At 59.1% G+C, this 24,854-nt stretch overlaps 1 protein-coding gene across 3 annotated transcripts; it reads right to left on the bottom strand.

Moving 5' to 3' along the window:
• Nucleotides 1-513: 513 nt before the first annotated feature.
• On the bottom strand, nucleotides 514-24,617 carry ZNF687 (zinc finger protein 687). Of its 3 annotated transcripts, none has more exons than XM_066608974.1 (9): nucleotides 24,477-24,617; nucleotides 11,004-13,194; nucleotides 10,745-10,923; nucleotides 9,897-10,073; nucleotides 8,676-8,853; nucleotides 3,682-3,987; nucleotides 3,471-3,583; nucleotides 2,862-3,000; nucleotides 514-1,599 (listed from the first exon to the last, which is right to left on the bottom strand). In XM_066608974.1, the coding sequence occupies exons 2-9, from the start codon at nucleotides 13,173-13,175 to the stop codon at nucleotides 1,162-1,164; spliced, it is 3,702 nt and encodes a 1,233-aa protein (XP_066465071.1). In that variant the 5' UTR covers nucleotides 13,176-13,194; nucleotides 24,477-24,617; the 3' UTR covers nucleotides 514-1,161. The 3 variants fall into 3 exon arrangements, with proteins under 3 accessions (XP_066465071.1, XP_066465073.1, XP_066465074.1); XM_066608976.1 differs by lacking the exon at nucleotides 24,477-24,617 and adding an exon at nucleotides 13,946-14,052; XM_066608977.1 differs by having other exon boundaries at nucleotides 1,496-1,651.
• Nucleotides 24,618-24,854: the final 237 nt, after the last annotated feature.

Below are 24,854 nucleotides of genomic sequence, written 5' to 3'. Positions count from 1 at the left end.
GGTGATAGTCATCCTCCGTAGTGGCTGTAGTTATTACACATCCCGCTCTGGTGCAATGCTGGTTATAGTCATCCTCCATAGTGGCCGTCATTACTACACATCCAGTTCAGGTTCGAGGCTAGTGATAGTCATCCTCCATAGTGGCAGTCATTACTACACATCCCACTGTGCTGAGATGCTGGTGATAGTCATCCTCCATAGTGGCCGTCATTACTACACATCCCGCTCTGGTGTGACGCTCATATTTTGCATCCGTGTCCATTACTACATGTCCTGCTACAGTTGCACCAATAGAAAATGGTCATTCTCCGTCTCAGCTGTCATTGCTACAAATTCCACTCATCAATGGCCGTTCCTGCTCCAAATGCAGAGACAGACAACATTCAAACTCTGTATCAGCAGATGTTACTACACCTCCCATATCAATTCCCTCCTTGCATTCCGTGAAGAACCTCCATGTGGTACAATGGACCTTCTCTACAGCACCCCATTAGGTTGACATATTCACCCGTGAACCATGGGAAGCAGGCTTTATTATACACGTGATTGGTTGAGCTTCATATAAAAAGGTTAATGTAGTAAAATGAAAACTGCAAAACCACATTTACAATCAAAACCGAAGGGATGAGCTGAAGCACCCACCCAGCGTATTCACACATCGGGAAGAGCTGGCCAGAGGTGGGGACATTGGGCTAGTGTACTGACCCCCTCAGTCCCCCCAGGACACACACACCCACCCTATACCATGTGTTGCTGGGGGACCATAGCTGGGAATGGGCTTGCGATAGAGCGGCTTCCTGCAGCTCTCACAGAGAACATAGTGGAAGCAGCAATTACAACATATAAATAAGATCCCCTGTACAGAAACGTAAAAATTGTTCTAGTCTGGAGCCGTGTGCAGAAAAATAGAGACCTTTCTAATCCATGTAGTTTACATATTTATAGGGTGCGTCGCCTGTGGAGCCGGGCTCAGTGCTTATCATCTCATGGAGAAATGGGGAGCATTGAAGGTTCACGGAGCCCGCCATCAGCATTGTGGGCTCTGTACTTGGCCGGGATGGTTTGGGTCATAACAGTAAGGCACTTTGTGGGTTTTATAACCATGGAGTAGAGTCCAGCAGAGTGGGGCGCCCCTCGTATAATCTTGACCCCACTGTTCGCTCAGTTGTCCGTTCCACAGCTCTGCCGCTGCTTGATAAAGGCCATACCATGTGTGCGGAAGTGGGTGTTCAGGTTGAGCTGACTGTCGAAGCTTTTATTGCAAACCTGGCAGGTGAGTCGACCGTCTGAGGACTCTTCCAGCTTTTGGGTGGGCTCTGGCTCCTCCTCGACCACGTCCTTCATTTTGTGCATCATGAAGCGATGGCGGCTCAGGGAGCCCTGGGAGGTGAAGCACATGCCGCACTCTCGGCACTGGTAAGAGCTCTCGCTGGTACAGTGTTGGGGGATGTGCTGCCGGAAGTCGGCCAGGCTGCTGGTTTTATAGCCGCAAGCTCGGCACTGGAAGCTGCGCTTCGGTTTCTGCAGGGCAGGCTTGCTTTTCAGTGGTTCATCGCTCCCGGAGTCATCGGATGATAGTTTCCTTTTTTTGGAGGAGACCTGCGGAATCGAGTTCAGAGATTCTTAGTTTACATGGCAGAACGTGTTAACCCTGTAATAAATGAAAAAAATAAATATATAATACATATACACTCTTTGCCAAAAAACAAAAAAAACAGTCTGCCCCCAGAAGAAGTTGTTGCTCTGCTGTAAAATCTGTCCTGCAGTTCCATCTCAGGCAGATATGTAATGATGATTAGATGGATGGTCTTGTCACGGGAGACCCTAAAAGTGGTGTGTCCCCCCCCCCACCTTGGCCTATAAAAGGCTCTCGGAGGCTCCTTGTGTGTAGTGAGCTCTTCTTCTGCTTGTGTAGAGCTTGTTGACCACTAGACACCTCTACGACGCAGAGAAGAGATTTCACCCGTTACCAGAGTCTGAAAGGGGCGCATTATTGGGATGTGAGAAGCTGGATGGTCATATCGACAAATTGTCCCCCTGGACCGTTCCAACCAGACTGTTAGGAGGTGTTGGGACCAGTGGATGGAGGCACACAAGGTGACCGGGCTCAGGATGCCCCCTACAGACCACCAGTAGAGAGGAGCGTCTGATCATCCGACAAGCGCGAACTGTTTCGTTGTCCGCCATCGTTACACCCCTGTTTCTGTCAGAACCATTTCCAGGCGCTTGGTTGAAGGATATTTGGTCTCACGGCCTCCATTACATGTATGACCTCTGACCCCACTGTTGCCTCCGTTTGCAGTGGTGTTGTGAACAATGAAACTGGCCGCTACGGAGGGGAACCGGGTTGTCTTCAGCGATGAATTCGTTTGGGTGAGGGAGACGTCAGTATTCGTATCTGGAGACCTCGGGGTGAGCGCCTCAATTCTGCCCCCTGCTGGTGTGATGGTCTGTGGGTGGTACAGTCAGTCACCCCTAGTGGTGGTAGGAGAGACAATGACAGCTCAGCGATATGTTCAGGACATCCTGCAGCCACATGTGTTCATCTCATGGCAGCTTCCAAGAGGCAGCAGGATAATGCTCGGCCACAGACACAAGGGGGGGTTACACTTCCGTGCCCGGTCGCCAGTTGGGGGCGCCGTCAGCGCCCAAACTAAACCTGGATTAGTCGTTGAAGACAGCCCGGTTCCCCTCCAAAAGCGTCCAGTTTCATCATTCACGATACTACTGCCACTGGAAGAGACAGAGGGAACTGCAGGCTGAGTTTTGCAGCAAAATGACAACTTCTTCAAGGGGCTGGATTGTTTTTGTTTACACAAAGAGTGCATGTGTATATCCCCAGAATCTCGCCGTTCTCCTACCTGCGATTTACTGCCATTCCGAGAGACTAGGACCTCCTGACTCCGTGCCTGGTCTGTCACTTTGATGCCGTGACGCACCTGGATATGCTTCTCCAGTATGAGGCGGCTGCTGAAGGTGCGCTTCCCTTCCGTGCAGTACCTGATGGGCGAGGGGAGTACAATCAGCCATTGTAGATTAAAGGGGTTGTACCAAAATTGCAAGTTACCTCATATCCAAAGAATAGGGTATAAGTTGCTGATCGGTGGGGGTCTTTTACACTAACGCCAAACTCCAGAATGGGACTGCCGTGACCCTCCTTGTCACTGCAGGCGTCGCTTCTCCATGCACAGTTATATCAATGGAGGGCTGCCTGAGCATTTGCGGTCAGTGCTCCATTAATTTCAATGGGGCTGACGGAAATACCTGAGCGGGTGTTACTTGGGTATCGCAGCAGTTCCCCTGAAAACGAATGGAGTGCTAGTGTACTTCTGCGACCAGCGCTCCATTCAGTCTACTCTGGACTGTGAAGGGTGAAGTAACCGCCCAAGAGAGGAGGTGGGGGACATGAGACCCCTGTGGATAGGGGGGGGTTAATGGTACAGCAAAGGCGGTGCCCAGCATGCACATACCTGCAGGGGTACACTCGCTTAATGCCTTCGTGATTGACTCTGACATGCCGCCGCAGACTGGGTGCAGAGCAAAAGGAGCGCTCGCAAAGACGACATGGAAACTTCTTCACAGACTAGAAAATAGCAGAAGAGGGTGAACAAGCAGCAGACCCCCAATATACTCAGCCCCAATCTACATACCAACCACCGTCTCCTCATCTCGATTCCTGACCTTTCCGTGCTCCTTCTTCATGTGCAGCACATACTCGTCCCTCTCGGGGAACCAGGAGTGACAGATCCCGCAGGTGCAGCAGTTGCTCCTCTGTCTAGGAGCACCCGGCTTCTGCTGATCTTTTGTTTTGCTCTTCTTCTTCACTTCGGGGGAGCTTGGTGTATCTGAAGATGACGACGACTCTACTTCGGCCTCTGGTTCAGGGTCGGACTGCTTACTGACCGGAATCTCCATGGGCTCTGGCTTGGGGGTGAGAAGCTCCTGCGACTGAGGGGGGTCCTCCTTCACCACACTGTTATGTGTCGTCTGCAAGAGGCAGGTCACAAGCTGTAAGCTCCGCCACCCGCTCATACACAAGTCACAAGTGCTTAGCTCCCGCCACCCGCTCATACACCAGTTAGCTCCCGCCACCCGCTCATACACTGGTCACAAGCGGTCAGCTCCCACCACCCGCTCATGCACAGGTCACAAGTGGTCAGCTCCCGCCACCTGCTCATACACCAGTTAGCTCCCGCCACCTGCTCATACACCAGTTAGCTCCCGCCACCTGCTCATACACCAGTCAGCTCCCTCCACCCGCTCATACACTGGTCAGCTCTCACCACCTGCTCATACACAGGTCACAAGTGCTCAACTCCTGACACCCCACTCATACACAGGGCACAAGCGCTCAGCTCCCGTTACGTGCTCATACACCGGTCAGCCTCAGGCCACCGGCTCATACACTGGTCACAAGTGCTCAGCTCCCGCCACCCACTCATACGCTGGTCAGCTCCCGCCACCCACTCATACGCTGGTCAGCTCCCGCCAGCCGCTCATACGCTGGTCAGCTCCCGCCAGCCGCTCATACGCTGGTCAGCTCCCGCCAGCCGCTCATACGCTGGTCAGCTCCCGCCAGCCGCTCATACGCTGGTCAGCTCCCGCCAGCCGCTCATACGCTGGTCAGCTCCCGCCAGCCGCTCATACGCTGGTCAGCTCCCGCCAGCCGCTCATACGCTGGTCACCTCCCGCCAGCCGCTCATACGCTGGTCACCTCCCGCCAGCCGCTCATACGCTGGTCACCTCCCGCCAGCCGCTCTCACGCTGGTCACCTCCCGCCAGCCGCTCATACGCTCGTCAGCTCTCGCCACCTGCTCATACACCGGTCACAAGCGGTCAGCTCACGCCACTCACTCATACGGCGGTCAGCTCTCGACACCTGCTCATACACTGGTCACAAGTGCTCAGCTCCCGCCACCCACTCATAAGCTGGTCAGCTCCCGTCACCCGCTGGTCTGCTCTCACAACCTGCTCATACATAGGTCACAAGCGGTCAGCTCCCGCCAGCCGCTCAGGGGCTGGTCCGCTCCCGCCAGCCGCTCAGGGGGCTGGTCCGCTCCCGCCAGCCGCTCAGGGGGCTGGTCCGCTCCCGCCAGCCGCTCAGGGGGCTGGTCCGCTCCCGCCAGCCGCTCAGGGGCTGGTCCGCTCCCGCCAGCCGCTCAGGGGCTGGTCCGCTCCCGCCAGCCGCTCAGGGGCTGCGGTCAGCCCCCGCCACCCGCTCACGCTGCGGTCAGCCCCCGCCGCCCGCTCACGCTGCGGTCAGCCCCCGCCGCCCGCTCACGCTGCGGTCAGCCACCGCCACCCGCTCACGCTGCGGTCAGCCCCCGCCACCCGCTCACGCTGCGGTCAGCCCCCGCCACCCGCTCACGCTGCGGTCAGCCCCCGCCACAAGCTCACGCTGCGGTCAGCCCCCGCCACAAGCTCACGCTGCGGTCAGCCCCCGCCACAAGCTCACGCTGCGGTCAGCCCCAGCCACAAGCTCACGCTGCGGTCAGTCCCAGCCACAAGCTCACACTGCGGTCAGCCCCCGCCACAAGCTCACACTGCGGTCAGCTCCCGCCACCTGCTCATACGCCGGTCAGCTCCCGCCACCTGCTCATACGCCGGTCAGCTCCCGCCACCTGCTCATACGCCGGTCAGCTCCCGCCACCTGCTCATACGCCGGTCCGCTCCCGCCACCTGCTCATACGCCGGTCCGCTCCCGCCACCTGCTCATACGCCGGTCCGCTCCCGCCACCTGCTCATGGGCCGGTCCGCTCCCGCCAGCCGCTCAGGGGCCGGTCCGCTCCCGCCAGCCGCTCAGGGGCCGGTCAGCTCCCGCCAGCCGCTCAGGGGCCGGTCAGCTCCCGCCAGCCGCTCAGGGGCCGGTCAGCTCCCGCCAGCCGCTCAGGGGCCGGTCAGCTCCCGCCAGCCGCTCAGGGGCCGGTCAGCTCCCGCCAGCCGCTCAGGGGCCGGTCAGCTCCCGCCAGCCGCTCAGGGGCCGGTCAGCTCCCGCCAGCCGCTCAGGGGCCGGTCAGCTCCCGCCAGCCGCTCAGGGGCCGGTCAGCTCCCGCCAGCCGCTCAGGGGCCGGTCAGCTCCCGCCAGCCGCTCAGGGGCCGGTCAGCTCCCGCCAGCCGCTCAGGGGCCGGTCAGCTCCCGCCAGCCGCTCAGGGGCCGGTCAGCTCCCGCCACCTGCTCATACGCCGGTCAGCTCCCGCCACCTGCTCATACGCCGGTCCGCTCCCGCCAGCCGCTCAGGGGCCGGTCAGCTCCCGCCAGCCGCTCAGGGGCCGGTCAGCTCCCGCCAGCCGCTCAGGGGCCGGTCAGCTCCCGCCAGCCGCTCAGGGGCTGGTCAGCTCCCGCCAGCCGCTCAGGGGCTGGTCAGCTCCCGCCAGCCGCTCAGGGGCTGGTCAGCTCCCGCCAGCCGCTCATACTGTGGTCAGCTCCCGCCAGCCGCTCATACTGCGGTCAGCTCTCGACACCTGCTCATGCGCTGGTCACAAGTGCTCAGCTCCAGCCAACCGCTCATGCGCTGGTCACAAGTGCTCAGCTCCCGCCACCGGCTCATAGGCTGGTCACAAGTGCTCAGCTCCCGCCACCCGCTGGTCACAAGTGCTCAGCCCCCGCCTCCCGCTCATACTGCGGTCAGCCCCCGCCTCCCGTCATACTGCGGTCAGCCCCCGCCTCCCGTCATACTGCGGTCAGCCCCCGCCTCCCGTCATACTGCGGTCAGCCCCCGCCTCCCGTCATACTGCGGTCAGCCCCCGCCTCCCGTCATACTGCGGTCAGCCCCCGCCTCCCGTCATACTGCGGTCAGCCCCCGCCTCCCGTCATACTGCGGTCAGCCCCCGCCTCCCGTCATACTGCGGTCAGCCCCCGCCACAAGCTCATACTGCGGTCAGCCCCCGCCACAAGCTCATACTGCGGTCAGCCCCCGCCACAAGCTCATACTGCGGTCAGCCCCCGCCACAAGCTCATACTGCGGTCAGCCCCCGCCACAAGCTCATACTGCGGTCAGCCCCCGCCACCTGCTCATACTGCGGTCAGCTCCCGCCACCTGCTCATACTGCGGTCAGCTCCCGCCACCTGCTCATACTGCGGTCAGCTCCCGCCACCTGTTCATACTGCGGTCAGCTCCCGCCACCTGCTCATACTGCGGTCAGCTCCCGCCACCTGCTCATACGCCGGTCAGCTCCCGCCACCTGCTCATACGCCGGTCAGCTCCCGCCACCTGCTCATACGCCGGTCAGCTCCCGCCACCTGCTCATACGCCGGTCAGCTCCCGCCACCTGCTCATACGCCGGTCAGCTCCCGCCACCTGCTCATACGCCGGTCAGCTCCCGCCACCTGCTCATACGCCGGTCAGCTCCCGCCACCTGCTCATACGCCGGTCAGCTCCCGCCACCTGCTCATACGCCGGTCAGCTCCCGCCACCTGCTCATACGCCGGTCAGCTCCCGCCACCTGCTCATACGCCGGTCAGCTCCCGCCACCTGCTCATACGCCGGTCAGCTCCCGCCACCTGCTCATACGCCGGTCAGCTCCCGCCACCAGCTCATACGCCGGTCAGCTCCCGCCACCTGCTCATACGCTGGTCAGAAGTGTTTAGCTCCCGCCACCCACTCATAAGCTGGTCAGCTCCCGTCACCTGCACATACACAGGTCACAAGCGGTCAGCTCCTGCCACCCACTCATACGCGGGTCAGCTCTCGCCACCTGCTCATACGCCGGTCAGCTCCCGCCACCTGCTCATACGCCGGTCAGCTCCCGCCACCTGCTCATACGCCGGTCAGCTCCCGCCACCTGCTCATACGCCGGTCAGCTCCCGCCACCTGCTCATACGCCGGTCAGCTCCCGCCACCTGCTCATACGCCGGTCAGCTCCCGCCACCTGCTCATACGCCGGTCAGCTCCCGCCACCTGCTCATACGCTGGTCAGAAGTGTTTAGCTCCCGCCACCCACTCATAAGCTGGTCAGCTCCCGTCACCTGCACATACACAGGTCACAAGCGGTCAGCTCCTGCCACCCACTCATACGCGGGTCAGCTCTCGCCACCCGCTCATATGCTGGTCAGCTCTCACTTCCTGCTCATACACTGGTCACAAGTGCTTACCTTCCGCCACCCGCTCATACGGGTGTACAAGTGCTCAGCTCCAGCCAACCGCTCATACACAAGTCAGCTCCGGTCACCTGCTCATACACTGGTCACAAGTGTATCCCGCTCATGCTACGCTCAGCTCCCGCCACCCGCTCATGCTACGCTCAGCTCCCGCCACCCGCTCATGCTACGCTCAGCTCCCGCCACCCGCTCGTACACCAGTCAGCTCCCGCCACCCGCTCGTACACCAGTCAGCTCCCGCCACCCGCTCGTACACCAGTCAGCTCCCGTCACCCGATCATACACAGGTCACAAGTGCTCAGCTCTTGCCACCCACTCATACTGCGGTCAGCTCCCACCACCCGCTCATACACAGGTCACAAGTGCTCAGCTCTGCCACCTGCTCATACACAGGTCACAAGTGCTCAGCTCTGCCACCCGCTCATACACAGGTCACAAGTGCTCAGCTCTGCCATCAGCTCATACACAGGTCAGCTCCCACCACCCGATCATGCCTCGGTCAGCTCCGACCACCCGCTCATATACTGGTCACAAGTGCTCAGCTCCAGCCACCCACTCCACTATGAGCGCCTCCTACCTTTAGGTGCTCCAGCATGGTGCGCTTCTGGGCAAATAGCAAAGGGCAGTCCGGGCATTTAAAGACGCTAACCCTCTGGTTTCCCAGCTGCTGGTCAAAATGTGCATGATCCAAATGGGAGCACAGCAAAGGTTTGTGGGTAAAAACGGTATCACACATAGCACATTTATAGATCATCCTGGTGAAATAAGAAAACATAATTAGAAGTTGTGATAATATGTGAACCCCCTGCGCTGATGCGATTCACCATGCTGAGAACCGTAAGGCTGGCGGCTTCCTCCTGATGGGCTGATGAGTGTCGGAAATTCAGAAGACGGGCGGATGACGCTGAGCATTTCTTGCTTACTAAATCCAATTAGGCCGGGCTCACACGACCGGGTCAGATTCCGCATGTGGGAGCCTGTGACCCTGTGTAGGGCACTAACCTGTATTGCGGATGACCGTGGAGGCTCGCAGGCGGATAGTGCCATACAGGTTTGTTTTTTCCCCACTTTTTGTATTTCCTGTGCCATCGCTAAGCAATGACATGGGCATCCGCGGCCCATATACAATATTAATTGCATATGGACTGCCGGTCGGGCACCTCCATTGACATCAATGGAGACCGTATACGTGGATTCTGTGGTAAAGTACAGTGTGCTGTGATTTTTCTCCCACTTGCGGAATATGCAATTCGTATCCACGAGTGTGAAGGAAATATGGAAAGTACATGCCTTTCAATGCTTGGGTTGTACCGCGGATCATCTGTGAGGATGGCAATCGTGAAAACCGCAATTCAAATCCGGTCGTGTGAGACCGGCCTAAAAGTCATGGTAGCATTTCACAGAATCACCGGTTGACGCGTTTCTGGCCTGTACTGTTGCTTGCGGGGAGGGATGCTGGGTTCTTCACACAACACATATGGAAGGACTCAACCTGACATTACATCGTATTATACGTGACGTATACGCTCCAGGCAATGGGCTGTAATCATTGAACCCCATCAGGTCCTACTTCAGCTAGGAGAGAGGACGGGACGTTCAGAAACGCGTCAGCAGGTTCACATAACCAGTGAAATGTTGCAGCGAGGATCATTAATGGACTCCATAAAGAAGAGATGGTTGGATGTTGCGCAGGGTCATTCGCCGCCATGTCCTTTGGCTCACATCCCTCATTGCTCTGACCACATCTAAGCCCACGTTCCTTCCCATATGCCGCCTCACCACAATTGCTACCACTTACTTGGCCTGTTGGTTGCTGAATCCTGGATGTTGGGTGTAGATGTGGGCATGAGCACTAGGCGCAGATTTAAAGGCCATGGGGCAGACTGGGCACTTATGAAAGACCTCACAATGCGAAGTCTGGATGTGAGACTTGATAGAGTTGACTCCTCCAAATACGACGGCGCAGCTCTGGCACCTGCATGAGTACAGATAAGGTCAGTAATAAGCAGCGGGCCCCTCAGTCCTAGCAAGCAATTGGCCCTTTAACCCCTTCCCTCCCCAGGACGTAAGCTTATGTCCTAAGGATGGTGTGGGCTCAGAAACGAAGCGCGCGACATCGGCAGCAGGCACCAGCTGTAACAACGGCGATGGGTGAGAACACCGATCCCTGCTGTTAACACCTTACTTTTTGTTGTTTAGTTAGCCTCCCAAAAAACTTCAATTAAAGTGATCAAAAAAGCTGTATGCACCCCAAAATGGTACGAAAGTAAACTACAGCTTGTCATGCAAAAAAAGAAGCCCCCACAGAGCTCCGTCCATGAAAAAAAAAATCTATAGAACTTTAAAACGCAGCGATGCAAAAAAAAAGTTTGAAAAAAAAGTGCAAAAAAAAAAAAAAACACTATTGTCATAGCCTTAGGTGCAAAATAGGCCGTGTAACTAAGCGGTTAAAAAGAGAACCTGTCACCAGAATCACAGGCAGCATGAACCCAGGACAGGTATGTATACAGCGCACATGTATGTCCTATTCTGAGTCATGGGGGTGGCGCCGTGTTGGCTTCACCACACCTGGATGGCCTGGAGCGATCGCTCTCCCTATGTAAGACATACAAAGGTGGTGCGTGTGGTTTCCCTTTAAGTGAATACCTGTAGCCAATCCTACGAGAGAAATGTAGACAGGTCTCCTTCAGATGAGTCTGAAAGTTTTCTATGCGGAAGTTGCCGCCACATTCTGGACACACATTTGGGGGGCTCTGCTTGTGCATGCGCTGGTGGGCTTCAAAGCTGCATCGATTTGGCATCATCATGGGGCAGAGAGAACACACCTGGGAGACATAATGAAGGCAGCTCAGATGACACCAATACGTACCACCAATAGTCGTGACGTCAGTGCCCGGACACTTACCGTACTGCCGCCGCCTGCGGAGGTGGAGATCTGCTGGAAGTGAAGGGCCAGTCCAGCCTTGTTCTTGCACTGCTCTTTGCACTCCAAGCAGCGGAAGGTGGAGTAGGTGGATTGCTCTGGAAGAATGGCCGAGTCGCTGGTCGGGCTGGCAGTTGCGGCCGTGTCCTGAGCTGGGCCAGGTGTGGATGCATTTCCAGGCGTTAAAACGGCAACAGACACGAGAGGCGTGACGTCCGGCTGCCCGATCATCTGCTCCAAGGCGATCGGCCTCATGACCAGGTGTGAGCATTGCATCACCAGCCCGTTGTCCTTGTGCTTGCGGGCGTGCAAGAGGAGGCTGCACTTATTGAAGAAGACCAGGCGTTTGGTGCAGTGGTTGCAGGTCACCTCGATTCGCATGCTCCGGCGGTCATAGTGCCTGGCCAAGCTTTTCTCCAAGGCAAAGGAGTCTCCACATTCTAGGCAGCGGAAGCCGAACAGCGGGAGCGCCAGGCTGGACTCCGCTGGTGGAGTGAGGTTTGGTTTGTACGTGGGAAGTAAATTCTTGCTGTTGAGGATTTTATTGAAATTCTCCACCAGACTGGACTGCGTGCGGGAAATGACGGTGCCAGCTACGGTCGGGGTTGGTTTTTGGGACTGCACCATAACTACTGTGGCGCTGCGTTGTGGGCTGTTAGTGGTGGTGCTGATAGTAGAGCTGGTAGCCACCTGGTTGGCCACGGTTACATTAGTGAGCGCGGCTGTAGTGGACAAGGGCTGCTGCACCAGGTGGATGATGTTCTTGGTCATGACTTTACTGGCCTTGGCAGGCATGACCACGGCTTTCTGCTGAGCCACGCTGGCTGCCATGAGCATGACGCTGCTGGCATTCTGAATGGTAGACACAGGCAGTATAGATCCCTGGAGTTTAACGCCATTGCCCAGTGGGAGTTTCACCACTTGAGTCGCTTCGCCCTTTGATGGACTTGGAAGATTGGTCTTCTCCTTTGGAGACGACACATTTGCATCTTCTTTTGGGTCTGCTGCATTTTCTTGGCTGGACTCAGAAATGGGCGGCTGAGGCGAGCCCTCGGACATCTGGACAGAAGTGACTGTATCAGAGTCGGAGGACACTCTGGTCACAGTCCTTGTGATGCTTCCGGATTGTGTCTTTATAGTCTTGATACGGACTTTGAGGGGTCTGGAAGAGTTTGAAGATGGGGAGCTGATGCTGTCGTCCTCCTCAAGGTCGCTAGGTAAGCTCCTTGGGCTCCAGTGCGGTTCCTCCTTCACACCAGGAGCATCTGCTTCACCACTGGCTTTGGAGTCCTTTGGGAAATCAGTAAACTCCAGGTGCGATTCCGGATTTGTTGGCGATTTGGACGCTGTACCATCCCCATTGTTCAGGATACTGGGTTTTTCAGGGATTTTGATGGAAAGGTCAGGTTTGTGCTCAGGACTGGTCCAGGCAGGCAACGGGGGTTCAGTGTAATGAGCCGGCGGGGTACACTCTCTTGCTAGGTTCCTAGGATTCTCCTCATCTGGCTCCTCCTTGATGGAGGGAGTCCCCAGACACAATCCCAGAGAGCCAACGCCTCCACTGATTTTACCGATGGAGAAGGGTGGAGGGATGACTCTGGTCAGGCTTTGGCCTTCGTCCACCGAATGTTCGGCTGGCGGAGAACAGAGAACCGGCTCAGGAGACTCAAACAGCGGCCTGTCCTTTATTTTAGCATCTCGCGGCCTGTCGATCATCTCCGACACGCGGCTGTCGATGGGATTATCCACTGCTGTGAAGTCCGTGAACAGATCTAAGGTTTTACTTGCTTTTGCTCGGGGTGTCCAGTTCTCGCCTCCGTTAGAAGCTGGAGCGGCGGGGGGCAATGTCCGAGACACCTCCGGGCTGTTGAATCCATTCTGGATGAGTCGAGAGCCCAGACCCGGTGTGTCCTTGCCGTGAACGTCTAGTAAGTCCGGCTGTTCGGGACACACAGTGTTCTTGACAATGACGCTGACCGTGGTGATGTCGGCTTGTGGCAGTCCATGCTCCGCACTCACTGCCTCCCCTGAAGGCGGTTTCCCTGGTCCCTCTGAATCTTCGGGCCCCGAGTGAATTGCCTCATTTGCATCCATGTCTGGGATATCAAATGCAGCTAAGAGATCGTCAAAGTCTGGGGTTTTCATGTCGCCCATGGTGCACCTCACGGTAGGCCTAAGGGAGAACACAGCCGGAGGTTAACCCTAATGTAACAAGACACGCAAGCAGGTAATCTGCACCCTGGAGACACTCTCCAGCACTTACAGAGTTAATGTTCGCCCTCTACCCGCGGTACTACAGTCAGCTGCAGGACTATCCGGACGGGATCCTGCTGCATGGCTGATCACAGCGAGTGCTTGATGTCACCCAGAGATCCCCCCTCCCACCTCTACTATCTACGGCTGGAACTGCTGCATTCCTGGCCGGGGACAGACCTGGCTTTGTCCTGCAAATGTCAAGAGGCTAGATTGCCATCACATGACCCGTAACGGGGGGGGGGGGGGGGGGGGGGCACTGAAGCCAGAGATGTCAAACACAGGCCGGGCAGTGGATGGGGGGGCACCGAAGCCAGAGATGCCAAACACAGGCTGGGCAGTGGACGGGGGGCACCGAAGCCAGAGATGCCAAACACAGGCCGGGCAGTGGACGGGGGGCACCGAAGCCAGAGATGCCAAACACAGGCCGGGCAGTGGACGGGGGGCACCGAAGCCAGAGATGCCAAACACAGGCCGGGCAGTGGACGGGGGGGCACCGAAGCCAGAGATGCCAAACACAGGCTGGGCAGTGGACGTACAGCGTATACCGGCTGCTGACCACAAGCAGCAGAGAACTCCTATACACAGAGAGAGGACAAGCTCGGTGGTCTAGACCAGTTCTCCCAGTATTCCCAGTACACACCAGTTCTCCCAGCATTCCCAGTACACACCTGCTCCCGGCCTCCTCCGGGCTGGCTTGTCCTGCACAGGAAGTGGTGGGGGCGCCGCAGAGCGCAGCGTTGACCTGACTCTACCAGGAACTGCTCAGGAGGCTGCAGAGGGCCTGGTCACACACAGCAGCCAACGTCATGTGACCATGACATCATGGGGTCAGGGCGGCCCCACCACAGCAAAACATTCGGTTCCTGCACTGAATTCTGGGAGCCGAGCAGGCAATGGAGTTAACTCCTCAGCTGCTGGAAGGCAGGGTAGATGGAAGTTATAGAGAGAGGGCTGCAATGTCGCCCCTCCCCCCCAGAGGACTGCACAATGGTCACCTGATAACAGAGGACAATAGTTTATAATCACTAAAATTCCAGTCTGTGGGTGATAAGTCATTATATGCCCACCCTAAAACCACCCATGTCCCTCTTGTAACTCCGGACAGGAAGGCATCATCCTTACTAGAGACAGGAGAACCAGAGAAAGGGGAAAGGGGGGAGGGGGGGTGTAAGAGCAAACTGTGCAAGAGCCGATCACTGGCCCAACATTCTGCTCCCTGCATCGGGATCCCTATACTTTAGTCACAGCGCCGCGATCCCCACATTCACCTTGCAGCTCCGTGAACCCCAAGCTGCTCCCGAGCCATGATCCCCACATTCCCCTCCGTGCGCTACAATCCCCACATTATCCTCCCTCCGTTGCAATTCTCCTTTTTGCACCACGATCCCCACATTCCCCTCCGTGCGTTGCGATTCCCACATTCTCCTTTTTGCGCCACAATCCCCAAATTCACCTTGCAGCTCCGTGAACCCCAAGCTGTTCTGTGAGCCATGATCCCCACATTCCCCTCCGGAATGCCGCGATCCCCACATTCCCCTCTGTGGGTCATGATCCCCACATTTCTCTCAGTGAGCCGCGATCCCCACATTCACCTTGCAGCTCCGTGAACCCCAAGCTGCTCCCTGAGCCATGATCTCCACATTTCCCTCCGTGCGTCGTGATCCCCACATTAGTCTTCGGAACGCCGCAACCCCACATTCCCCTCCGTAACGCCGCAATCCCCACATTCACCTTGCAGCTCCGTGAACCCCAACCTGCTCTTCTCCGCAACATCGCGATCCCCGCGCTCTCCTTCGCAACACGGCGATCCGCCCGTTCCCCTCTTTGCGCTACAATCCCCACATTTTCCTTTGGCGCCACGATCCCAACATTCACCTTGCAGCTCCGTAAACCCGAAGCTGCTCTGTGGGCCGCGATCCCCACATTCCCCTTTTTGCGCTACAATCCCTACATTCCCCTCCCTGCGTTGCAATTCTCGCATTTTCCTTTTTGCACCACGATCCCCACATTCACATTGCAGCTCCGTGAACCCTAAGCTGCTCCCTGAGTCGCACTCCCCACATTCCCCTCCGTAACGCCGCATTCCCCACATTCCCCTCCGTAACGCCGCAATCCCCACATTCCCCTCCGTAACGCCGCAATCCCCTCCGCAACGCCGCATTCCCCTCCGTAACGCCGCATTCCCCACATTCCCCTCCGTAACGCCGCAATCCCCACATTCCCCTCCGTAACGCCGCAATCCCCACATTCCCCTCCGTAACGCCGCAATCCCCACATTCCCCTCCGTAACGCCGCAATCCCCACATTCCCCTCCGTAACGCCGCAATCCTCACATTCCCCTCCGTAACGCCGCAATCCCCACATTCCCCTCCGTAACGCCGCAATCCCCACAATCCCCTCCGTAACGCCGCAATCCCCACATTCCCCTCCGTAACGCCGCATTCCCCACATTCCCCTCCGTAACGCCGCAATCCCCACATTCCCCTCCGTAACGCCGCAATCCCCACATTCCCCTCCGTAACGCCGCAATCCCCACATTCCCCTCCGTAACGCCGCAATCCCCACATTCCCCTCCGTAACGCCGCAATCCCCACATTCCCCTCCGTAACGCCGCAATCCCCACATTCCCCTCCGTAACGCCGCAATCCCCACATTCCCCTTGCAGCTCAGTGAACCCAAAGCTGCTCTCCGCAACATTGCAATCCCCAGGCTCTCCTCCGCAACGTTGCCATCCCCAGGCTCTCCTCCGCAACGTTGCCATCCCCAGGCTCTCCTCCGCAACGTTGCCATCCCCAGGCTCTCCTCCGCAACGTTGCCATCCCCAGGCTCTCCTCCGCAACGTTGCCATCCCCAGGCTCTCCTCCGCAACGTTGCCATCCCCAGGCTCTCCTCCGCAACGTTGCCATCCCCAGGCTCTCCTCCGCAACGTTGCCATCCCCAGGCTCTCCTCCGCAACGTTGCCATCCCCAGGCTCTCCTCCGCAACGTTGCCATCCCCAGGCTCTCCTCCGCAACGTTGCCATCCCCAGGCTCTCCTCCGCAACGTTGCCATCCCCAGGCTCTCCTCCGCAACGTTGCCATCCCCAGGCTCTCCTCCGCAACGTTGCCATCCCCAGGCTCTCCTCCGCAACGTTGCCATCCCCAGGCTCTCCTCCGCAACGTTGCCATCCCCACGCTCTCCTCCGCAACGTTGCCATCCCCACGCTCTCCTCCGCAACGTTGCCATCCCCACGCTCTCCTCCGCAACGTTGCCATCCCCACGCTCTCCTCCGCAACGTTGCCATCCCCACGCTCTCCTCCGCAACGTTGCCATCCCCACGCTCTCCTCCGCAACGTTGCCATCCCCACGCTCTCCTCCGCAACGTTGCCATCCCCACGCTCTCCTCCGCAACGTTGCCATCCCCACGCTCTCCTCCGCAACGTTGCCATCCCCACGCTCTCCTCCGCAACGTTGCCATCCCCACGCTCTCCTCCGCAACGTTGCCATCCCCACGCTCTCCTCCGCAACGTTGCCATCCCCACGCTCTCCTCCGCAACGTTGCCATCCCCACGCTCTCCTCCGCAACGTTGCCATCCCCACGCTCTCCTCCGCAACGTTGCCATCCCCACGCTCTCCTCCGCAACGTTGCCATCCCCACGCTCTCCTCCGCAACGCCGCGATCCCCACGCTCTCCTCCGCAACGCCGCGATCCCCACGCTCTCCTCCGCAACGCCGCGATCCCCACGCTCTCCTCCGCAACGCCGCGATCCCCACGCTCTCCTCCGCAACGCCGCGATCCGCACGTTCCCCTCTTTGCGCTACAATCCCCACATTTTCCTTTGGCGCCATGATCCCAACATTCACCTTGCAGCTCCGTAAACCCGAAGCTGCTCTGTGGGCCGCGATCCCCACATTCCCCTTTTTGCGCTACAATCCCAACATTCCCCTCCCTGCGTTGCAATTCTCGCATTCTCCTTTTTGCACCACGATCCCCACATTCACATTGCAGCTCCGTGAAACCTAAGCTGCTCCCTGAGTCGCACTCCCCACATTCCCCTCCGTAACGCCGCAATCCCCACATTCCCCTCCGTAACGCCGCAATCCCCACATTCCCCTCCGTAACGCCGCAATCCCCACATTCCCCTCCGTAACGCCGCAATCCCCACATTCCCCTCCGTAACGCCGCATTCCCCACATTCCCCTCCGTAACGCCGCATTCCCCACATTCCCCTCCGTAACGCCGCATTCCCCACATTCCCCACCGTAACGCCGCAATCCCCACATTCCCCTCCGTAACGCCGCAATCCCCACATTCCCCTCCGTAACGCCGCAATCCCCACATTCCCCTCCGTAACGCCGCAATCCCCACATTCCCCTCCGTAACGCCGCAATCCCCACATTCCCCTCCGTAACGCCGCAATCCCCACATTCCCCTCCGTAACGCCGCAATCCCCACATTCCCCTCCGTAACGCCGCAATCCCCACATTCCCCTCCGTAACGCCGCAATCCTCACATTCCCCTCCGTAACGCCGCAATCCCCACATTCCCCTCCGTAACGCCGCAATCCCCACATTCCCCTCCGTAACGCCGCAATCCCCACATTCCCCTCCGTAACGCCGCATTCCCCACATTCCCCTCCGTAACGCCGCAATCCCCACATTCCCCTCCGTAACGCCGCATTCCCCACATTCCCCTCCGTAACGCCGCAATCCCCACATTCCCCTCCGTAACGCCGCAATCCCCACATTCCCCTCCGTAACGCCGCAATCCCCACATTCCCCTCCGTAACGCCGCAATCCCCACATTCCCCTTGCAGCTCAGTGAACCCAAAGCTGCTCTCCGCAACATTGCCATCCCCAGGCTCTCCTCCGCAACGTTGCCATCCCCAGGCTCTCCTCCGCAACGTTGCCATCCCCAGGCTCTCCTCCGCAACGTTGCCATCCCCAGGCTCTCCTCCGCAACGTTGCCATCCCCAGGCTCTCCTCCGCAACGTTGCCATCCCCAGGCTCTCCTCCGCAACGTTGCCATCCCCAGGCTCTCCTCCGCAACGTTGCCATCCCCAGGCTCTCCTCCGCAACGTTGCCATCCCCAGGCTCTCCTCCGCAACGTTGCCATCCCCAGGCTCTCCTCCGCAACGTTGCCATCCCCAGGCTCTCCTCCGCAACGTTGCCATCCCCAGGCTCTCCTCCGCAACGTTGCCATCCCCAGGCTCTCCTCCGCAACGTTGCCATCCCCAGGCTCTCCTCCGCAACGTTGCCATCCCCAGGCTCTCCTCCGCAACGTTGCCATCCCCAGGCTCTCCTCCGCAACGTTGCCATCCCCAGGCTCTCCTCCGCAACGTTGCCATCCCCAGGCTCTCCTCCGCAACGTTGCCATCCCCACGCTCTCCTCCGCAACGTTGCCATCCCCACGCTCTCCTCCGCAACGTTGCCATCCCCACGCTCTCCTCCGCAACGCCGCCATCCCCACGCTCTCCTCCGCAACGCCGCCATCCCCACGCTCTCCTCCGCAACGCCGCCATCCCCACGCTCTCCTCCGCAACGCCGCCATCCCCACGCTCTCCTCCGCAACGCCGCCATCCCCACGCTCTCCTCCGCAACGCCGCCATCCCCACGCTCTCCTCCGCAACGCCGCCATCCCCACGCTCTCCTCCGCAACGCCGCCATCCCCACGCTCTCCTCCGCAACGCCGCCATCCCCACGCTCTCCTCCGCAACGCCGCCATCCCCACGCTCTCCTCCGCAACGCCGCCATCCCCACGCTCTCCTCCGCAACGCCGCCATCCCCACGCTCTCCTCCGCAACGCCGCCATCCCCACGCTCTCCTCCGCAACGCCGCCATCCCCACGCTCTCCTCCGCAACGCCGCGATCCCCACGCTCTCCTCCGCAACGCCGCGATCCCCACGCTCTCCTCCGCAACGCCGCGATCCCCACGCTCTCCTCCGCAACGCCGCGATCCCCACGCTCTCCTCCGCAACGCCGCGATCCCCACGCTCTCCTCCGCAACGCCGCGATCCCCACGCTCTCCTCCGCAACGCCGCGATCCGCACGTTCCCCTCTTTGCGCTACAATCCCCACATTTTCCTTTGGCGCCATGATCCCAACATTCACGTTGCAGCTCCGTAAACCCGAAGCTGCTCTGTGGGCCGCGATCCCCACATTCCCCTTTTTGCGCTACAATCCCAACATTCCCCTCCCTGCGTTGCAATTCTCGCATTCTCCTTTTTGCACCACGATCCCCACATTCACATTGCAGCTCCGTGAAACCTAAGCTGCTCCCTGAGTCGCACTCCCCACATTCCCGTCTGTAACGCCGCATTCCCCACATTCCCCTCCGTAACGCCGCAATCCCCACATTCCCCTCCGTAACGCCGCAATCCCCACATTCCCCTCCGTAACGCCGCATTCCCCACATTCCCCTCCGTAACGCCGCATTCCCCACATTCCCCTCCGTAACGCCGCATTCCCCACATTCCCCTCCGTAACGCCGCAATCCCCACATTCCCCTCCGTAACGCCGCAATCCCCACATTCCCCTCCGTAACGCCGCAATCCCCACATTCCCCTCCGTAACGCCGCAATCCCCACATTCCCCTCCGTAACGCCGCAATCCCCACATTCCCCTTGCAGCTCAGTGAACCCAAAGCTGCTCTCCGCAACATTGCGATCCCCACGCTCTCCTCCGCAACGTTGCCATCCCCACGCTCTCCTCCGCAACGTTGCGATCCCCACGCTCTCCTCCGCAACGTTGCCATCCCCACGCTCTCCTCCGCAACGTTGCCATCCCCACGCTCTCCTCCGCAACGTTGCCATCCCCACGCTCTCCTCCGCAACGTTGCCATCCCCACGCTCTCCTCCGCAACGTTGCCATCCCCACGCTCTCCTCCGCAACGTTGCCATCCCCACGCTCTCCTCCGCAACGTTGCCATCCCCACGCTCTCCTCCGCAACGTTGCCATCCCCACGCTCTCCTCCGCAACGTTGCCATCCCCACGCCCTCCTCCGCAACGTTGCCATCCCCACGCTCTCCTCCGCAACGTTGCCATCCCCACGCTCTCCTCCGCAACGTTGCCATCCCCACGCTCTCCTCCGCAACGTTGCCATCCCCACGCTCTCCTCCGCAACGTTGCCATCCCCACGCTCTCCTCCGCAACGTTGCCATCCCCACGCTCTCCTCCGCAACGTTGCCATCCCCACGCTCTCCTCCGCAACGTTGCCATCCCCACGCTCTCCTCCGCAACGTTGCCATCCCCACGCTCTCCTCCGCAACGTTGCCATCCCCACGCTCTCCTCCGCAACGTTGCCATCCCCACGCTCTCCTCCGCAACGTTGCCATCCCCACGCTCTCCTCCGCAACCCCCACGCTCTCCCCCGCAACGCCGCGATCCCCATGCTCTCCTCCGCAACGCCGCGATCCCCATGCTCTCCTCCGCAACGCCACGATCCCCATGCTCTCCTCCGCAACGCCGCGATCCCCATGCTCTCCTCCGCAACGCCGCGATCCCCATGCTCTCCTTCGCAACGCCGCGATCCCCAGGTTCCCCTCTTTGCGCTACAATCCCCACATTCCCCTCCATGCGTTGCAATTCTCACATTCTCCTTTTTGCGCCATGATCTCCACATTCACATTGCAGCTCCGTGAACCCAAAGCTGCTCCCTGAGCAATGATCTCCACATTCCCCTCCGTGCGTCGCGATCCCCACATTCGTCTCCGTAATGCCGCAATCCCCACATTCCCCTCCGTAACGCCACAATCCCCACATTCACCTTGCAGCATTGTGAACCACAACCTGCTCTCCTCCGCAACGTCGCGATCCCCGCGCTCTCCTCCGCAACATGGCGATCCACACGTTCCCCTCTTTGCGCTACAATCCCCACATTTTCCTTTGGCGCCACGATCCCAACATTCACCATGCAGCTCCGTAAACCCGAAGCTGCTCTGTGGGCCACGAGACCCACATCCCCCTTTTTGCGCTACAATCCCTACATTCCCCTCCCTGCGTTGCAATTCTCGCATTCTCCTTTTTGCACCACGATCCCCACATTCACATTGCAGCTTCGTGAACCCTAAGCTGCTCCCTGAGCCGCAATCCCCACTTTTCCCTCCGCAACGCCGCGGTCCCCGCGCTCTCCTCCGCAACGCCGCGGTCCCCGCGCTCTCCTCCGCAACGCCGCGGTCCCCGCGCTCTCCTCCGCAACGCCGCGGTCCCCGCGCTCTCCTCCGCAACGCCGCGATCCCCACGCTCTCCTCCGCAACGCCGCGATCCCCACGCTCTCCCCTGCAACGCCGCGATCCCCACGCTCTCCTTCGCAACGCCGCGATCCCCACGTTCCCCTCTTTGCGCTACCATCCCTACATTCCCCTCCATGCGTTGCAATTCTCGCATTCTCCTTTTTGCACCACGATCCCCACATTCACATTGCAGCTCCGTGAACCCTAAGCTGCTCCCTGAGCCCCGATCCCCAGATTCCCCTCCGGAATGCCGCAATCCCCACATTACCCTCCGGAACGCCGCAATCCCCACATTCCCCTCCGGAACGCCGCAATCCCCACATTCCCCTCACAACTACGTGAAGCCCAAGCTGCTCCCTGAGCCGTTATCCCCACCATTCAACTTCAGGCGCCGTGATCCCCACACCGCGATCTCCTCCGCAACGCCGCGATCCCCACGCTCTCCTCCGCAACGCCGCGATCCCCACGCTCTCCTCCGCAACACCGCGATCCCCACGCTCTCCTCCGCAACACCGCGATCCCCACGCTCTCCTCCGCAACAACGCGATCCCCACGTTCCCCTCCGCAACACCGCGATCCCCACGGTCCCCTCTTTGCACTACAATCCCTACATTCCCCTCCATGCGTTGCAATTCTCGCATTCTCCTTTTTGCACCACAATCCCCACATTCACATTGCAGCTCCGTGAACCCTAAGCTGCTCCCTGAGCCCCGATCCCCACATTCCCCTCCAGAACGCCGCAATCCCCACATTCCCCTCCGGAACGCCGCAATCCCCACATTCCCCTCCGGAATGCCGCAATCCCCACATTCCGCTCTTTGCACTACAATCCCCACATTCACCTTCGGAACGCCGCAATCCCCACATTCCCCTCTTTGCACTACAATCCCCACATTCACCTTACAACTACGTGAACCCCAAGCTGCTCCCTGAGCTGTTATCCCCCCCATTCCACTTCAGGTGCTGCGATCCCCACACTTCCCTCCGCAATGCCGCAATCCCCACATTCCCCTCCGCAATGCCGCAATCCCCACATTCACCTTGCAGCTCCATGAACCCCAAGCTGCTCTCCTCCGCGACGTTGCGATCCCCACGCTCTCCACTGCAACGTCGCGATCCCCGCACTCGCCTCTGCAACGTCGTGATCCCCGCACTCGCCTCTGCAACGTCGTGATCCCCGCACTCGCCTCCGCAACGTTCCCCTCTTTGCGCTACAATCCCCACATTCCTCTGCATGCATTGCAATTCTCTCACACTCCTTTTTGCGCCACAATCCCTACATTCACATTGCAGCTCCGCGAACCCCAAGCTGCTCCCTGAGCCGCAATCCCCACATTCCCCTCCGTAGGCCACGATCCCCACATCCCCTCCGTGGGCCACGATCCCCACATTCACCTTGCAGCTCAGTGAACTCCAAGCTGCTCCCTGAACCATGATCCCCACGCTCCCCTCCGGAACGCCGCGATCCCCACGCTCCCCTCCGGAACGCCGCGATCCCCACGCTCCCCTCCGGAACGCCGCGATCCCCACGCTCCCCTCCGGAACGCCGCGATCCCCACGCTCCTCTCCGGAACGCCGCGCTCCCCCCTGGAATGCTGCAATCCTCACATTCCCCTCTTTGCGCTACAGTCCCCACATTCACCTTGCAGCTCCGTGGGCCGCGATCCCCACATTCCCCTCTGAAACGCCGCGATCCCCACATTCCCCTCTTTGCGCTACAATCCCCGCATTCACCTCTTTGCGCTACAATCCTCACATTCTCTTTTTTGGGCCACGCTCCCCACATTCCCCTCTGTAGCGCCGCGATCCCCACATCCCCCTCTGTAGCGCTACAATTCCTCTCCTCGTGCCGTGCTCCCAACATTGCTCTTCTTGCACAGCGCTCCCCACATTCCATATTGATCAGATACAATAAGTACAGATTGTCGGGCATCGCTGGTCGTAAGCACAAGTCACATGACAACTGCTGAGGGATTCTGGGTAATTATGTGCTGATAATTCACAAGGGCTCCACATGTCATATGTGGGGGCCCTCCTATCTACTCATTAGCACGTGCCGACACTCAACTCTCCTGAACCCCTGAGGTAATATTAAAGTGAGGTATGTTCCCCCCCCCCCCCCCCCCCCCGCTTTCCCACACACAGATAAAAAAATATTTTGACGTATTTTTGACGATGGTCGTCAGCAGGTACATCGCTGCGAATATCAGCGCTCGTGACTTACCTCCGGCACAACGGCTCACCGCAGTGGAGAAGGAGCCACAGCACCCAATCACATCCTAGCTTCCAGATATGGATGGCGGCAGCAGCGACCTGATTGGCCCTTTTTTGGGCCCCTCTCATCCAGTACTGCACTTAGTGTCTGTGGTCAGGAGAATAACGTGGGAAGGGCCACAACTAGAGACAACTAATCAGAGCAGTCACAGAACCGAGAACATAAATGGTCTACAACCCCTTATCCAGACGGCACCGCGGGGGAGGGACAATGTGAGCACCAGGACAGCGCAGAGGGCGGGGCTCACTGCATAGACTGATGGAAGATAGCGTGATGGAGACCTGACACCAGATGATTGCACATTAATCAGAATCGTGCACCCTCCGTCAATGATGTCCATCTCTGCAGTCACAGCTGCGGGGCCCCTCCAGCCATAATGAGCCCCGTCCAGTTAGTGCACAAGTAACACAATGTAATTCGGTGCTTCCCATTATAACAATCGCTGAGAGACCCCGGATGTTCATCAGGCTCCTCCCTGGAGGAATACCAAAGTGAAGTCTGCTCCGCCCACAGTGTTTATCAGACCCCTCCCCCAAGGAACTGAACAGCCAACTGCACTCCAAAATGGTTTAGACCCCTCCCCTTACGATTCCTAAACAACTCCCACATCCCATCACGTGCCACTAATAGCTCCACCCCCGAAGACCGATTCATAACCTGCCCCTGCGTAGACCATGACTGTCGTGCTCAGCAGGACCACGGGGAATGTCTCACCTCGGTTTCCCTGGGCGCTGCTGACAAATTACCGCCGCTGGCCGGGCCTGGCGACGCCGTTCTGTTAGTGAGCCTAGCGCCAGGCTCTATGTCCGCTTCCTGCTTCTCCGAGCTGCAGTCACCGCCCGCTGCCCCTCCGCAGCCGCTCTGGCCTCTTCGGAGAGCTATTGGCTGACACTCATGCCACTCAGAAAATAGCCCGCCTCCAGCGTCCACACAATAAGATCCCATTGGCTGGTAATCTGTCAATTCTCTTGCTCCGCCTCCAGTACGCGCTTGCAAATTGCATCAGTCAGCAGAAGCAATATTCCCACCCATCCTACCGCCACCTGATTGGACGAATCTCGCTAAGAATAATTCCATTGGCTGAAAGTCACG

The sequence above is a fragment of the Eleutherodactylus coqui genome, chromosome 6, assembly GCF_035609145.1.
Source record: "Eleutherodactylus coqui strain aEleCoq1 chromosome 6, aEleCoq1.hap1, whole genome shotgun sequence".
NCBI classification, from domain to species: domain Eukaryota; kingdom Metazoa; phylum Chordata; class Amphibia; order Anura; family Eleutherodactylidae; genus Eleutherodactylus; species Eleutherodactylus coqui.
Note: the sequence above shows the minus strand (reverse complement) of the source record. Positions and strands in the feature narration are given on the sequence as shown.

Bases quoted from the DNA above. Each gene is read 5' to 3' on its own strand.
- ZNF687 (XM_066608974.1), bottom strand. From the start codon at position 13,175: ATGGGCGACATGAAAACCCCAGACTTTGACGATCTCTTAGCTGCATTT. The intron at 10,924-11,003 runs GTAAGTGTCCGG...TATGTCTCCCAG, and splicing joins CCGCAGGCGGCGGCAGTACG to GTGTGTTCTCTCTGCCCCAT. The intron at 1,600-2,861 runs GTAGGAGAACGG...TCGATTCCGCAG, and splicing joins GGAATGGCAGTAAATCGCAG to GTCTCCTCCAAAAAAAGGAA.